At 33.3% G+C, this 18352-nt stretch overlaps 1 protein-coding gene across 1 annotated transcript; it reads left to right on the top strand.

The window, feature by feature from the left end:
• Positions 1-15632: 15632 nt before the first annotated feature.
• Positions 15633-17035, top strand: LOC110824648 (DUF1677 family protein (DUF1677)). The gene is made up of 2 exons (XM_022055183.2): positions 15633-15900; positions 16339-17035. Exon 2 carries the CDS (start codon positions 16350-16352, stop codon positions 16827-16829), a length of 480 nt encoding a protein of 159 aa, XP_021910875.2. The 5' UTR covers positions 15633-15900; positions 16339-16349; the 3' UTR covers positions 16830-17035.
• Positions 17036-18352: the final 1317 nt, after the last annotated feature.

The following is an 18352-nucleotide window of genomic DNA, read 5'->3' as shown; positions in this document are numbered from 1 at the left end:
AATATGTTAGAGGGCCTTAGTTGGCCCAAAAAAAATAAAAAAAAACAAAAAATCTATCGGCGGTGGAATTTTTCGGTGCGGCGGCTCAGTCGGCTTACCTTTATGGCTACGTGTTTTTCTTTGATCAACCTATAGAAAACAAAATAGTGAACATAATGATGAAAAAATCGCACGAAACGAGAAACGAGAAAGGGCTCATTGGAGGCAGTTTTGGGTTTTGCCTGCGGTGGCGCCGCCAGGCTTTGCCCACAGTTTCCAGCTCATCCGCCATTTTTTTTGTTTTGATTTGGTCATGAGGGTGCTCGGAATCAAATTCCGAGCGGATAGGAGAATTTTTACCTTTTTTGGCAATCAGAGGTGGCTCCGGCGGGACGGGGGGCGGCGGTCAGCTCCATTTTCCAGTGACTGGTTCTTCTTATCCGGTGGGAGGTTGACGGCTAGGGTTTGGGTTCGGTGTGATGCAAGATATTTATACCCGTCTCGCTTAAATCTTGGTCGTTCATCGCGTCTGATTTCGACCATCTGATCACGTTTAAAGAGAAAATGAATCTGAACTGTTCATCGCGATTTGATCTTGACATTTTGATCGTGTTTAAAGAGAGAACGAATCTGAATTGTTCATCGCATTTAATCACGACCGTCCGATCGCACTTGAGGAGGGAATGGATCTGAACCGTCTACGTGGGTGGGAACGCTTCCAGGCCATTCGATTGCAGCACGCGGATTGCCAGTGTGGCCTCCTGCGTGGCACCGAGTCAGTGTGTCTTGTCACGCGGCGCACTCTGGTACGTCAGGACTGCTGACTTGGCGATCCTACATTGTGCAATTTTCTTTAATTGTGTTTTGACCTTCAGTTTTCGATTTTTCTTTTAAAAACACCATTCGAACCCAAATCACCAATTTTTTTCAAAATTATTTTCAATTTCATCATCAATCTATTTTTTTCCGAATTTCACATTAAATAAAAATTTATTAATTTCAAAATTATATTTTTATATATTTTTTAAAATTTAAATCTAATCCCGTGCCAAATTTTGGGGCCGGGTATTACAGTCGAGGTTGGTGACTGAGCCATCCCACGTGGCCGAATTTTCTATTTTTGCATTTTAACCCTTTATTTCTAATTTTTTTAAAATAAAATACATCCAAACTCAAATTTTTACCCATATTTCCTAAAATTACTTTCAATTACGTTTATAACATATTTTTCTTAAATAATTTAATAAAATAAAATTAAAATAATATTTTTAATTATTTTTATGAACACAAAAATTGATCCCGGATCAAATTTCAGAACTGGGTATTACAAGTGAATTATACATTTTATAAAAATTTGTATATAAATTTATACTCCTATCATTTTCATGATATATTAATTTGCAAATAATATAATTAATCTAAGAAATTAATCTATCTACCATATTAATTGATTAACATTATGATATATATATATATATAATTAATTTTATTGAAAAGTAAATGAACCTTGATATTATTAATACAAAATATATGATTATATGTAATTGAGGAATCAATTTGGGTACAACTATATGTGTGTGTGTATATGCATGTATCACTATTTATATTGGGTAAGGGATCAACATTGTAATTGGTATATAAAATTGTATAATTCATGGTCTAAATTGTAAGATTTGCAATTTGAATTATATAGAAAAATTTAATTTACAAAAAAAAAAAAAAAACCAAATAAGTTACACAAATTTTATTATATATAAAATTTTCCTTGAATGAAAGCAAGTAAATTTTTTAGTTGTATGCCAGGAGAGTGATAAAGTTTAAATTTTAGAGTTTTCTTTATTCTGAGTGTTTATGTGTATATATATATATATATATGCATGCACGCATCTAAAAGTAAACATTTTATTTTTTGGAGGAAAATGAATATAAATATATATATATATATATATAAATCATTAACATTTTATTTTCAAATTACTATATATTGAATATTTGAATTTATTAAAATGGAGAAGAAGGAAAGTACAGTTTAGAAAGGATGGAGATGTATCTTTGTAATTGTCATGAGCTAAAAAAAAGCTGTACTTTCCTTTTATTATAAATTCACAACCAAACAAAAAACATTACATAACTATCAATCTCATCCCAATTTCCATCTTCATTTCACGACCCACCAACCTTACATATACATGCATATATATATATATATATGTATATATAGATGTACTTTTTTTTTCCCCCTCACTTTTTCATTTTTGTTTTTTCCCTTTGCCCATCAAATCATCCATCCTTACATTGCTAAACATTGCAAAAAGATAAACATGTACCATTAATTTATAAAGAAATTTCTAGACTTCTCCATATGTATATATAGTTATATAGTTTATTTTATCTATCATTCACCATCATTCATTGGTTGAATGGTCATATTTTCATATGTTTTTATAAAAGTACGTGATGAAATTAAATTGTACATCTCGTGTATTTTTTTTTTTTTTTTACATATTTTAATAACTATTTAACTAGTATATTTATTTATAAGATTTAAATTAGATTGTGTATCTCATATATTTTTTTATTAATATATTATTTATTATTTTATTATTAATATGTATAAATTAATTAATTATTGAAACATGTAAATTTTTATTTAAAAAGATGTGAATTACAATATGGAGGAATCAATCATATATATCCAAAAAGCATATACGGAATGCTTGGGAGGGAGATGGAAAGAAATATTAATTTATGTCCACTTGATCAATCATTAACGTAATTAATTATTAAAATAATTAGTGATTAATATATAATTAGTGTGTAACACGTAAGGTTGATACATTGATCAAGCCACGTCATACATAAGTTTTTATAAAATAAACATTTAAATCATGACCACGTCAAGTCACCTCATAGAAATTGCACAACTCATTTTAACTTTTCAAAATTAAGAAGATGTGAATGCAAGATTTTGACAAGTAGACGAAGCAAAGAAATTACATTGTGAATTTAGGGTTTTGGTTATTGGGTTAAAGACTTTTTATATTATTTTATTCTCACATTAGGAATTTAAATCTTATTGAGTATATGAAAATTATTATTTAGTCAGTAGTGGCCGACGTTAATATTTAGTTAAGTTGAATTGAGAACTTAATTTATTTAGAATTGCAGGTAATTAAGTTGGGTTAATTTTAGTAAAGTTATTACACTTTTAGATTAAAAAAATATTTGAGGTGATTAAACTCCTGTAATTGGGATAGTTACAATGGATTAAAAATTCAACATCTAACACTCGAGTTTAAAATTTAGGTTTAAAATAATCAAATTTTAATAATAAATAATATAAAAAATTTAATTTTGAATTTTTATTTAAAATTTTGAAGAGAATCATGTTTTGAGTGTATTTAAAAATATTTTTAAAAATAATGGTCAAATTAGAAATAAAAAATAATCTATTCGAAAAGAAATATGAAAAACTGGGGACAAAAGTGAAAAATAATAGAAAAGTGGTCATGTGTGTAAAGATCTCGGAATTTCAAAGAAAATAAATCATAAATTAAGTGAGGAAACGAAATGATTAATTAGGGTTTATATTCCTTACACAATAACTTAAAGTACCAAATAGTGTTACGGAAATGATCATTTTTAAAGAAAATACAAAAATTAAGGAAATAAACGGAAAATAAATAAAACTGGTATCCTACTCGCAACCCTCTTGTGGATCGAGCTCTGGATTCTGGTCCTCTTGATCTGAAATGGTTAAATAAGGAATGAACTACACTAACTCAGTGAGAATATCACGCTACTCATTGACACAGAAGTGAAAGTTGGTAGAAAAATAAAAAATAACTAATAGAGCTCTTAATTAAACAAATTCATTTATCATAAACAAAATCTTTTACCATCTATTTATCGTAGTAAAATTTATAAAACAACTTATAGAGACAATAACATATAAGTTGTTTTATAAATGTGAATGCAAGATTTTGACAGTTAGACGAAGCAAAGAAATTATATTGTGAATTTAGGGTTTTGGTTATTGGGTTAAGACTTTTTATATTATTTTATTCTCACATTAGGAATTTAAATCTTATTGAGTATATGAAAATTATTATTTAGTCAGGAGTGACCTTAAAGAATACCCGATCACCTTTCTCAAATTCCAAATCCCTTCTCTGGGTGTTCGTAAAACTCTTCTGCCTGCTCTGAGCCGTCTGAATGTTCTTCATGATCTTAACTATTTTGGCTGTAGTCTCCTCTACGAGATCTGGGCTGAACAGTTTCCTATCACCCACTTCTTCCCAACATATCGGCGATCTGCATGGGTGATCATACAACGCTTCATATGGAGCCATGCCAATACTTGATTGGTATCTGTTGTTATAGGCGAACTCTATCAGGAGTAGATGGTCATCCCAATAGCCCCCGAAGTCAAGAACACAAGCTCGGAGCATATCTTCAAGTGTGCGAATCGTCCTTTCTGACTGTCTATCGGTCTGAGGGTGGAATGCAATACTAAAGGACAATTTCGTTTCCATGACTTGCTGAAAACTAGACTAGAATCGAGAAGTGAACCTGGGGTCCCTGTCGGGCACTACTATTATTGGTATTTCATGTAATCTGACTATCTCTCGGATATACATTCTTGCCAACTTATCCAAGGGATCGGTCATCCTGATGGCCAAGAAGTGGAAAGACTTGGTAAGCTGGTCAACAATTACCCATATGGCATCATGTCCTGAGTGTGTTCTAGGCAATCCTATTACAAAATCTATGGTGATATGCTCCCACTTCCACTCCGAAATTTGTAATAGCTAAAGTAGCCCACCTGGGCATTGATGCTCTGTCTTGACCTACTGACATACCAAACACTTGAAAACAAAGTCAGTTACATCTCTTTTCATTTCGTTCTACCAAAATCGGGGTTGCATACTTTGATATATTTTAGTGTTTCTGGGATGCATGGCAAACTTTGAGCTATGGGCCTCTGTCATGATGTTCCTTTTTAACTCACTGTTACCTGGAACATACACCTTGTCCTGAAATCTGAGCAACCCATCAGCAGAGACTCAAAATTCTGAATTAACTCCCTGTTCTGCATCTTTCTTGAGGGCTGCTAGAGTGGAATCGGCGGACTGAGCTTCCTTTATTCTCTGGATTAACTCAAGTTGAACAGTCAGGTGGTCCAAACATATGACTCTCTTCATGTCCTGAAGTCGTACCTGTTGTGCGACCCCTATCTGCCTGCATTTTAAAATCATCAAATGAGTTAAAATACCCGCACTTTTTCTGCTGAGTGCATCAGGCCACCACGTTGCCCTTACCCGGGTGATACAAGATGTCGCAATTATAATCCTTAAGGATTTCTATCCACCTTCTCTAACGCATGTTGATATCCTTTTGAGTGAATATGTGTTTCAAGCTTTTATGATCGGTATAGATCTGAAAGGTCTTCTCATACAAGTAATGGCACTAAGTTTTCAATGCGTAGATAATTTCGGCTAGTTATAAGTCATGGGCGGGGTAGTTTTTCTTATGACTCTTCAACTGCTTAGACCTATAAGCTATGACCTTCCAATGTTGTATCAAAATACAACCCAACCCTAGGTAGGAGGCATTATTATACACTGTATATCCACTTGATCCGCTCAGCAAGGCTAACACAAGTGCGGTAGTCAACCGTCTCTTTAGTTCTGAAAAAATTCTTTCATAATTCTCGTTCCACTCAAACTTGACGTTCTTGTTTGTGAGCCAAGTCAAAGGAGCAGGTAGGCTAGAAAACCCTTCCACAAACCTGCAGTAATAACTTGCCATCTCCAGAAAGTTACGAATCTCCTTAACCGAAGTTAATCTTTCCCAGCTAAGCACTGCTTTAACTTTTTTGGGGTTCACCGATACTCTATCTTTTGATATGATGTGCCATAAGAGGGTAATCTTCTCAAGCCAGAATTCATACATGCTTAACTTTGCATACAGTTTCTTCTCTATGAGAACTTGCAAAACCTAAGTTAGATAGTGAGCATGTTCCTCTCTGCTCTTTGAATAAACCAAGATATTATCGATGAATACAATGACGAACTGATCCAGAAATTATATAAAAACCCTGTTCATTAAGTCTACAAAGATGGCTGGAGCATTAGTTAGTCTAAATTGGTATAATTAGAAACTCATAGTATCCGTACTTGGTTCGAAAAACTATTTTAGGAATGTCTTTTGCCCTGATCTTTACCTTACGGTAACTTGAATGCATGTCTATCTTGGAGAAGACCTGGGCATCATGCAACTGATTAAGAAGGTCATCGATCTTGGGAAGGGGGTATTTTTCTTAATCGTAACCCTATTCAAGCCTCTATAGTTTATATATAACCTTAACGTCCCATCTCCCTTTCTTGCAAATGTGACTCTGACACTCTAAGGGGACGCATTATGTCGAATGAATCTACTGTCCTGCAATTCAGTGATCTATTTCCTCAGTTCTTCCATCTCAACACGACTTATGTGGTAAGGAGCAACTGAAATAGCCTAGGTATTTGGTTGAAGGTCTATGGTGAATTCGACTTCTCTGTCCACTAGCAGTCCATGTAGTTCATTAAGGAATACATCTGAAAAGTCTCGGACAACTGAAATCTCTTGAATACAAATTTCTTTCTTAATTTTGCCTAGTTAGAGAAAATAGTCGGGTTAAAGTACTTGATAATAAGAGAATTTGCTATGAGTGAAATAAATGTTAAAGAATTTTATCAATTTGTAAATGACTCATCATTAAGAGGGTTGAATACAACCTTCTTACTAAAATAATTTATGGTGGTGTGATATGCCGCTAACTAGTTTATTCTTAAGATTACATCAAAGTCCTCTGTGTCAATCTCTATTAGGTCCACACTCAATTTTCTATTTGCTATATCTATGACACATGCTCTGTATATAACTTCCCCCAGTAATGTCATACTCTCAAGAGTAGACACAAATAACACATTATCAAGTTTTTTAGATAATACATTTAATTTTGATATAAAAACATGTGAAACAAATGAATGCGATGCACCATTATCAATCAAAACATAAGCAGGATGCTTGTAGATAATGTACATACCTTGTACCACGTCCGGGTCGGCTTCTGTATCCTACTGAGTGAGGTTGTTAGCCCTGCCTTGGATAGGAGGTCTGGTCTGGTTCTGGTTCCTTGGGTACTCTCTTGCATAATGTTAGATACTACCGCATATGCGGCAGGTTTTGTTGAGGCGATAATACGATCGGTCCTCATGATCCTTGCCACAGTGCTGACAGGTCTTACCGCGCCTTACTGCTGGAACTTGAGGAGGAGATTGAGTCATCAACCTAGGTCTCTTATTTTGTTAAACAAGTACAGTAGATGTTGATCTGCGGTGTGGAGCCGAGAGCCGGAAGTTCCCTACTACTGGAGGGAAGGTACAAAGGTTCCCATCCACCAACTATGCCTTGGCCAGGACAACCGAATATGTGCTGAGCTCGAGTACAAACAACTGTTGTCTGATCTCAGGATGAAGACCCCACCCTAACCTTCTAGCCTTCATGCCTTCATCTGTCATGCTCTTTGAGGAATACTAGTCCAACTCTAGAAACTTGCGAGTATATTCTGATACAGTCATGTCCCCCTGGACCAAGTGTACAAACTTCATCTTCTTCAAATGTCGGAGATATTCTAGAAGGTACTCTGCATGAAATGTCGTCAGGAACTGTTCCCAAGTGACTGGAAAATGTAGGGTGGCCTACTTGAGTTGCCACCAACGGCCAGTTTCTCCCACCAGCATGTAGGTAGGAAGGATGACTTTCTGTTTGGGAGTCACCCGAACCATCATGAAGGCCTTCTTTGTCTCAACTAACTAGTACTCGACCTCTTTAAAGGAGGATCCCTCTGCAAAAGTAGATGGATTTAATCTTTTATACCTTTCGATGTAGCTTGGGTCCATCATGGGAGGAGTTGGATCCTGTGGAAAAGGCACTAGACTGCGCTGAAGATGGACTGGGTGGCCCTGCGGTGGTACTGAATGATACAGTGGAGGCACCGGATTGTAATGTGGCGGTGCCAGGTGATGCAGTTGGGGCACCAGGACATACTGTGGTGGTGTCGGGTGGTACTATGGCTGAGGCACCGGATCATACTATGGTGATGCAGGGTGGTACTGTGGAGGAGCAGGGTCATACCGGAATGGCTTGGGATCCTCTCGCTATAGCGATGACTCAACCTGTGGCAGTGGGGGAGGGTCAGGTAGCTCACTCTTTTCCTTCCGGGCCTGTTGTGTAGCAATGAGTCTCTTCAGCATCTCAAATAATCGGTCGACATCCTCTCTAAGCGAACTCTCCCGGGCTGCTCGGTTTAGTGGGGGTTTTCTTCTTCTTATCTATCTGTATTTGCATTTCACAAGGAATGATTGAGTGATAATTCATTATTTTTGGTGTTTCCTAAGGATTTTGTGTAAGGAATGAGTCCGAGGAATGCAGCTCTGATACCAACTGTAAAGACCCCGAAATTCCAAAGGAAATAAATCATAAATTAAGTGCGGAAGCGAATTGATTAGTTAGGGTTTACATTCCTTACATAATAACTTAAAGTACCAAATAGTAATACGGAAATTACCATTTCTAAAGGAAATACAAAAATTAAGGAAATAAACGAAAAATAAATAAACGGATATCCTACTCGCAACCCTCTTGTGGATCAGACTCTGGATCATGGTCCTCTTGATCTGAAATGATTAAATAAGGAATGAGATACACTAGCCCAATAAGAATATCACGCTACTCACTGACACAAAAGTGAAGGTTAGTAGAAAAATAAAAAACAACTAATAGAGCTCTTAATTAAACAAATTCATTTATCATTTTTTACCATCTATTTACCGTAGTAAAATTTACAAAACAACTTATAGAGACAATAACATAACACATCATAATTTCATATGTAATCGATTTGAACAACAGTTTTTCATTTTCATCAGCCTGCTAGTATCCATAGGGGTTCATAGGGATGTCCCTACAACGCGTAAACCCTTTCCTTTAACATTTTAAATTAACGGGTTGTCCCCATACCCCGTCTAGTATGAGTGTCAAACTACCAAACCTCGATATCCCATTCGGTATGAGGCAATGTTCACGGTAGGGTTGCCTATGTACTCGATCCGTCCACCATCTCCCAGAATATCTAGTAAGTCTATCGTTTCATCCATTCACTTAATCATGCAATTTTCTATTTTCCTTTAATCTCCATTTTTTCTCAATTCAACTGTAAATACATAAAACAACCAATACATGCATTCAAAGCTATGAAATCGACCAATTAGATACTATCATGCATTCAAACCGTAAAAATAATCAACAGAAATAACAGTAGATAATTTTCGGTTCTTGCTCCATTAGCAACTCGTAATTAATTATGGATATTTTTTAAATTATACAAAATACCGTATTATTGTTAATTTGACTTCAATTCTATAACAGAGAATAGGGTGAGGGATTCTTACTCAATTCGATGCCCAAAAAATGCAACTTGTTGACTGCGACTACCGGCGGTCTTCGGATTTCCTAAATTTTTTTCGGGGATTAAAACACGCTATAAGTACCTACAAATATTTCAAAAAATTCAAAAACAATGTCAGAACCCCTTTTTAGCCAATTCCAGAATTCGAGCCGTCGTGCTCCGGCGGCGGTTCACCTCGGGTTGGTTATTTTCGACCGTTTTCAGCCGAATTTGGCCACTTTTACATCAACCCTTGTGAAAAAACACATTAAGGGGCCTCGGTTGGCCAAAAAAGATAAAAAAATTGAAACTCACCGACAGCGGGGCTCTCCGGTGCGACGGCTCTGCCGGCTCACTTTTGCGGTTGGGTGTTTTGCTTCACTCAACCTGTAGAGAAGGAAACGGTGATTACAAGGGTGGAAAATTTTCATAGAACAGGAATCGGGAAGGGCCTCATCGGAGGTAGTTTTTAAATTTTCTACGGCGGCGGCGCCGGGCTTTGCCCGCGGTTTTCGGCCAATCCGCTAGTCTTTTGGCTCCGATTTGACTATGAGAGTGTTTAAAATTGAATTCCGCATAAAGGGAAAATTTTTTAACTCTTTTGGCGGTTGGAAGTGGCTTTGGCACGGCAGCGGGTGGCAGCGGCTCTCCTTCCCGGCGGCTGGGTCGTCTTCTCCAGCGAGGGTGTCTGATAGCTAGGGTTAGGGTTTGGTGTGAAAAGAGTTATTTATACTCGTCTCTTTTTAAAATGGACCGTCCGATCGTGATTAAATAGGAAGTAGATCTGGACCGTTGATCGCATTTAAATCTGATCGTCCGATCGCGTCTGGGAAGTGCACGCATCTGGGCCGTCCATATGGGAGCGGATCTGGGTCGTCCAATCGCGGGCACGCGGATCGCTCGTATGGCCTCCCGTGTGGCACTGCATCAGTGTTCGTTGCCACACGACACGTTTTGATTTTTCAGAGCTGCTGACCGGATATCCTACGTAGTATAACTTTCTTAAATTATATTTTGACCATCAGTTTCTAATTTTTCTTTCAAAAATACCTCCATAACCCAAATTTTTACCCTTTTTTTCTAAAATTATTTTTAATTTCATCCTCCTTCAAATTTTCTTCATTTTTACATTAAATTAAAATTAAAAAATTTAAAAAATTATATTTACAAATTAATTTAAATTACATAAAAATTAATTTGGGTATTACAATGTGGACCATGACATCAATAGCGCAACTGATCATTGTGCGTCGCGTGGCAGACACGTGGACACATGTCCATGCGGGAAGCCACGTGGGTGATCCGTGTACCAACGGATCCAACGGCCCAGATCTCCTCACGCACACATGGACGGTCAAGATCGATTCCTGAATAGGCTAGATTGAACGGCCCACGTGCCACGGAACAGACAGTCTAGATTCATTTTTTCTTTAGGCACGATCGAACAATCTTCGACACTCCACGTGTCTCTGCACGGACGACCCAGATCGACACTAAGGAGGTATTTAAACCTTGCTTCCCAGAAACCTTAACCCTAGCTGCATTTGACCCTACCGAAGAAGAAAAAAAGGCGGTCGGAAGGAAAGCCGACCACCAGAGCCACTGTCAACACTGGAGAGGTGAGTTTTTTCCCCTTGTTGTCTCGAAATTCGATTCTAAGCCTCCCTACACCCATATTGGCACCGAAAAGCTAAGAGGGAAGCCGAAAATCAAGAGTGGAGCTTTGCTAAGCCGCCACACTCGCGACCCAAAAATTTTCTGGAAGACTGAAAACATCCCTGACCGCGAGAGAGGAACGGTAGAGCTACCGCACCGAAAAACCACCTCACCGATTAGCTACAATTTTTTTCCTTTTTTCGACCAACAGAGACCACTTAACCTCAAATCTTACAGGTTTTCGCACAGGACCAACTGAAAATGGCCAGATCGATAGGAGATGCCGCCATGGGCGGCGGAGTCGGCGCCGTGCCAGAACCCTAAACCAGCGAAAAAATTATAAAACTTTTATTTTTAGTCTTTTTTTAATATTTTAGGATATGTGACGCGTATTTTCGAATTTTACAAAAAAAAAACTCAAGAAATCTGGGAAGGGCAATGAAAAATGCAGTGTTTCAAATACGACCTGGTGGAAGAATCTCTCACCCTTTCTCTTGTTACGGTGAAGTAAAATTTAATAAATAATAAACAGTGTAATTTGTGAATATTGATAACCTCTAAATTAATTAAATACAGGTCACCAGTGGAGCCGATAACTGATCAATACGTAATTGCTTATTTTATCTATATTGTTCATTTATTACTAAGTTATTATTGTTTACTTACCGCATGCACTTTAATTCATAGATTTAATTGCATTCTTGTTTATTGATTTAATAACCGTTTTATTCTTATTTATTGATCAGTTTGGAATGAATGTCCTGATCACACTTTTCTTAGTTATTGGAGTATCAATTCATATTGCATGTTTAATTGTCGCTCTATTGTTCTGTAATTATGGAATGAGATAGTTGTGTGTAATTGGTTGCTGGTTGATAATGTGAATATGTATGTAAAAGGCTTACCAAGTATTATGGAAAGGAGTGTATGGACCCGGTACATAGGACAAACTCTACCGTGAACATTATCTCAGTCGAATGAGGCTAAGAAGTCCCATACCGGAAGAGATTGAAAAGTGTTTGTTCACCCTCATACCGAACATGATATTGAAGCGATAGTACGTTTGATGCTCATTACTGGAGGGGATATGGGGCCGATTGATTAATTAATAGATTGAATATTGGGTCCACGTGTAGGGGACTTTATAGACCCCTAGAAGTATCGGTAAGTAGATACAAAAGTAAAGTTAGAATGAATAATGAATTGCTATCTTAATTATTGATTTTACAAGTCGATTTTTGAGAATTAAAATAGTGAGTATGAAACTTACGTTTTTTAATTAAATGAATTTACCTATAAAGAAAAATGATTCCATTGTTTATTTTGTAATTTTTACCAACATTTGATTTTCTATATCAGTTGTTAAGTGTTGAGATTCTTACTGAGCTAGTATAACTCATTTTTTCTTATTTAACTATTTCATATCAGAAAAATCAAAATTCGAATATTGAATAATAAAAAAGTTAGTGATTAAATGTTGCTTCCCGCTTTCCATCAGAGTTGCCCTACGGAGTTCAACCATATAGGTTTCTAGTTACATTTCTATTTCTGTTATTTTAATTTCTTTTAAAGGACATTTTCGTAACCCTATTGCACATCCAAACTTACTGTGCAAAAAGTGTAAACTCTAAATTCTCAATTACTTCCGTTTATATTTCATTAATTCAATATTTTTATTTTATTAAATTTTGGACTTTTACACAACTTTATTCTTTTTACTAAAAATAAGTAAAATTTTGGTTGACTTAGTTCACTAATGTGCTATTAAGATTGTAACAATAAAGTTGGGTCAAAATTTCATAAATTTATTATATTTTAAAATAAAAAATTATTTTATAACGATTAAATTCTTCTAATTAAAATAATTACAATAAATTAAAATTTTTACAAAATATTTTTTTTTACTAAAAAGAAGTAAGGTTTTGGTTGACCGAAACAATAATGTACAACTTTTAATATATCAACTATTGATGTCTTTAAATATATCTATATCTATATATGTATGTGTATATATATATATAATTACCAGCCAATTAATGGTCAATATTACATGTCTATATAATTGGACCAAAAAAAAAATGGTACTTTATGAGCTACCACACCCACTCTCATTTAAAAGTAAGCTCCACATAGAAATTTTATGGGAACCATCCCAACTAATCATCATATTCGTTTATAATCACTATTAAAAAAATATGTTTTTCTTTATTTAATTACAAAAATATTAAGCTATTGATCAAGTGAATTATTTTTATTATATATAATCTTCAATACATATTTATATATTTTATTATTAAATTAATGCCTGTATTTTAATTAGATCAAAACAATTATAACAAAATTAATAATAGAATAAATCAATTATTAATACGAATTATAAAATGTATGATAAATAATATAAACATATTTTATTTTATTTTTTCTATGGATTAAGTCTTTGGATTCGACTCAATTATGGCATATTAAATAATTGTTATTGCTATTAATTTTTTAAAGTTTAGTTTAAAATTTAAAATTATAAAATAATTAATTATATTTTAATTTTTATCATTCATTCTTTTAATTTATAACACCTTGACTTTTGTTAAACTACTTAAGTTCATATTTATCTTATTATGTAAAGCTTGCAAAAGTGGTAACATGGGAAACATACTCTAGCTCTAAAACACTAATGACATTTTGTACTCGAATTTATTTAATTCAATCTATCCGAATTTGATCCAACATAATTCTATGACATATGCACAAGTTTGGGTCAGGTAAAAGATTAATGTTAGTAACAAAAGAGGATGATTCAATGTTGGTTTAAGTTTAGCTTTTCAAAATCTGTCCAAACCCAACTCCTACATATATATATATATATATACAAATATTTTTTAACGTTTTTTATAATTATAAAAAAAATTATATTTATATGATAAATAATATATTATATTCATAAATATATATTAATGAATATATTTTTAATTATGTATTTATATATCAAATAATCAGATAAAGTTCATGTTGAATATATTATCTGTATTCAATATTTGTTTTATAAAAAAAAAAAAAAAATCAAACCGGAATTTATTTTTTATTTTAAATTTCAATATCTAAAATAAGAGTTTTCTTTTATTAAAATTATTTTTTTAAAAAAATTGTGTGATAATAAAAAAATTGGTATTTGAAAGATAAATATGATGAATTTGAGTGGGTTATCATCTCCTTTTAGTTATTCTTCACAAGTGCAAGTCTCTTTCACAATTGATGCCAATTAATAATTTCGATATTTGTTTTGTTTATATATGTGAATTAAATAATATGTAATTAATAAACAAGACTCGTTGCTGTATGTGATTTGCATCCATGAGGAATCACCAACAAGATATTGCGTAAATTCCACTATTTCCAACCTCAATTATTACACTCATGATTGTGCCATCTCAATTCTCATATATTTTGTTTTATTTTATTTTATTTTTGTATATAATCAAAAAAAAATTAATCTACTTAGTTCTTTAATTTTTGTATAATTAATTATGATTTAATGAGTTAATAATGCTTCACGTGGATTGATTATATTTTATTTAATTCAATTCCTTTAAATTTAATTGGACCTGATTTTTTCTTCTTTTTTTTTTTTTTTTGAATTACATATTAAAGTTAAATTGAATCTAAATGCTTTGGGAGGGCTTCTAAAAAGTTTATCATAAACATTCTTAATATTGATATAATTTAAAACTTATTATAGTCCTGATTTAAGATTTCATAAATAATAATTTTTATCAAAATTACAATCCGAAATTATTTAACTCTCTAAAATTAAACAATTATAATCCATTGTTTTGCTCAAGATGCTTAATATTTTTAGTATAAATTCAAATTTTTCATTATATTTTGATATTATATATTTTTGCAAAAATTCAATCGTGTATGATAATTTACGTTTAATAATTATATCATTCCATTATTAGAACCCAAAAAATCTGTAAAAATCTTTTTTTTTTTAAAAAAAAAAATCAATTGACCAAGTTCAACTGCCTAAACTGAGAATTAAGTAGTGATTAATTCTGCTATTAATAATTAATTGCTTGCAAGAAACGACAAAAGTGAACATATATATATATATATTATACGGTCTTGAATAATTGAATTATATACTCAAAAAATCAAATTAAAAAATAAAAGGAAATTAATACTTGAAAAACACAAGAACCTTACACGTTTTGAGGTGGGCATGTGGTGGTCTCTGATTGGTTAAGAGAAGTCTACATTATAAAATTTCGCCGGACAATGGAGATGGAGTCGCCGAACACGATCATCATTAGCTGGCAATTAGAAAATCAACGGCCGTGATTTACTGCCAGCAAGGATTGCTTACGTGGACCATACTACGGTTTCACTCTCTCCTTTAAAGCCTCAATCATTGGCTTCTCTCTCCTTACTCTTCTCTCTCTCTCGCTCTCTCTCTCTCTCTCTCTCTCTCTCCATCCGCCGTTTCAGTACTGTTCTGCTTTTCAGTGGAGAATTTTGTCTGGTATTTTCAGTGGACAGTTGTTGGTTTCGTTCTGGGATTTTGGAGAAGAGGAAGAGGATTTTGTTTGTGTTTGAAATGGTTTTAATGTGTGAGATTTTCTTTGGTGAAGAAGGAAAACCAGAAGAAGGAGAGTGGGAGAAAGAAAGATAACATCTTCTATATACGTTGAAGAAGATTTTCTCTAAATCCAACATAGCAGAAGTAGTGAACGATACAGAGTTACAGAAGAAAGAATCATCATCTGCTTCTGCTGGTAATCTCTCTTCTTCGTCTTCTTCTTCTTCTTCTTCTTCTTCTTCTTTCTTTGTAGTTGTCGTTTTAAAGGGTGAATCTTTTTTGATTGAATTCAGCAAGTTTCATCTTTTTCTTCTTTTCCTTTACTTGAACCAAAAGTATCCTTTTCTCTCCCTCTCTTCTTCTCTGAGATTTGGGAGGGAGAGAGAAAGAGAGATTAATATGATTTTTTAGATGGGGGAAAGCAAAAATTAAACCATCTTTAGAAAATTTTTCCAACCACATGGGCTTTGGCTTTTTTTAGCAAAAGGAAAATGGAAAGAGAAAAGTCCATTTTGATCTAGAAAATAAAGTTGACAGCTTTATTTGCTGCTAAAACAAGAAAAACCAACTAACAACAAATATCAAGATTTGTGGTAAAACCATATTAATTTGGCCAGACGCGTATGATTTGCAGATTCACCGGCAATGTCTGCAACAATACTGAGTGACCCATTAATGGTGGTTTCAACAGCGGCGGCGGGAGAAAGTCAGGCGGCGGGGACAAAGCTGGTGGCGGCGCAGATAAACGAAGTGGAATTTGCCAAGTGCGAGAGCTGTGGATTGACAGAGGAATGTACACCAGGGTATATAGAAAGAGTTCGTGAAAGGTATCAGGGAAAATGGATATGTGGGTTATGTGCAGAAGCTGTTAAAGATGAAATTATAAGGGCGGAGAGGCTTATTAGCACAGAAGAAGCCATGGCTAGACACATGAGTTTCAGGAAGAAGTTCAAGTCATCGTCTCCTCCATCTGATCCAACTGTTCATTTGATATCCGCCATGAGACAGATTCTGAGACGAAGCTTGGATTCACCAAGATCAACACCAACTAGTCCGACTAATAATACTCAGAAGGGTTCTGTGCTTTCCAGGTCTGAAAGTTGCTTCCCATCTTTATCTGGTTGAGGAAGATGGGTGGGTGGATGGACGGATGGATGTCGGAGACGATTAAATTCTGGGAATAAGAAGAAGAGGCAAAAAAAACCAAAAGGGTTTTATGCTAGATTATTGTTAAGTTTTAATTTCTTAAATATTGATGGAAAAAAAAAAAAAAAAAAAACTCAATCTGTATTTTTCCGAAAAAATTTTGCTCTTTCTTTTCTTATTAGCTATACCCATTTCTCTTTTTGATTTTGTGTTTGCAGACAAGAGCATCACATTGGTTTAAAATGGGATAGAAATGAAAATACAATATAAGTATCGATAGAAATTAGAAAAAAAAATCCAGCAATCTAATTCTATTTTAATTGTACATTCAATTTAAATTGAATAATAAATTGGGTATCTATTATACTCATTTCTCTTTTCGATTTTGTGTTTGTAGACAAAAACATCAATGAAAATACAATACAAGTATTGATAGAAATCAGAGAAAATCCAGCAATCTAATTCTATTTTAATTGTACATTCAATTTAAATTGAATAATAAATTGGGTATCTATTATAAGTATTGATAGAAATTATAAATAAAATAAATAAATAAATAAAAACTCATCAATCTAATTCAATTTAAATTTTAGAAAAGTTATAAACTTTATAACTGTGAAATTAAAAAATAATAAATTGGGATCCACTGTCTGGAATCTGTATTTACAGTGAAATGATTTGTGTAGAACATGTCTTAGAGTGCAAATTTATTTTATCGCCAGATATGACAAAATTTATTGTGGTGTTGTTCCAGATGTATGTGATCTATGTCTTGCCAGTGAGTGCATAATTTTTTTAAAAGGTAAATTAAAATTTAACATTTATTATAATTAAGTTTTTAATATTTTTTTAATTATAATTTAATTCTTTCTATTTTATTTATTTATTTCAATTATTTAGTTTTTTTTAAAAGAATATATTAAAATAATATTTACATATTCTAAAAAATAATTTTACTAGTAAATTAATACAAATATTATATCTATTTTTTATTATTAATTTAATTAATTAGCGAAATGTATTTCCTTGAATTATTTTTTAAATTATCAAGAACTAAATAGTAATAAAAAATATTATTGACTAAGAATAATTTTTTAATTAACTAGCAATGCACCTTTTTTAATTATTAATTGAGCATGATAATTACATATTTTAACCGTTGCATAAATTGTTATTAGTCTGTTTATTATTTATTTTCTTCATTTTTAAATTCTAGAGATTTCATTTGTTATAATTTTCATTTTTCCTTTTGGGTTTTTTTAAAAAATAATTGGTGATTGGATTTATGATAAGTGATGTTAATGGTGGACATATAATTAATTATGTTTTAATTGCAGCAATCATATATACAAAAAGATAAAATCTTTTATAATTAAGAAATTAAAGTTTCTAATCAATGGCTTTTAGGTTGGCAGTTGTTTAATTTCTAGTTTAAAATCAAAAATCAAAAATTTCACTTTTAGTTAAGAGTAAAATTATTATATATGTAACGGCTCCAGAAA

Source organism: Carica papaya, chromosome 4, assembly GCF_054855325.1.
Source record: "Carica papaya isolate Zhongbai chromosome 4, ASM5485532v1, whole genome shotgun sequence".
NCBI lineage: Eukaryota > Viridiplantae > Streptophyta > Magnoliopsida > Brassicales > Caricaceae > Carica > Carica papaya.
The sequence above is the reverse complement of the archived record's forward strand: the minus strand, read 5'-3'. Positions and strand labels throughout refer to the sequence as shown.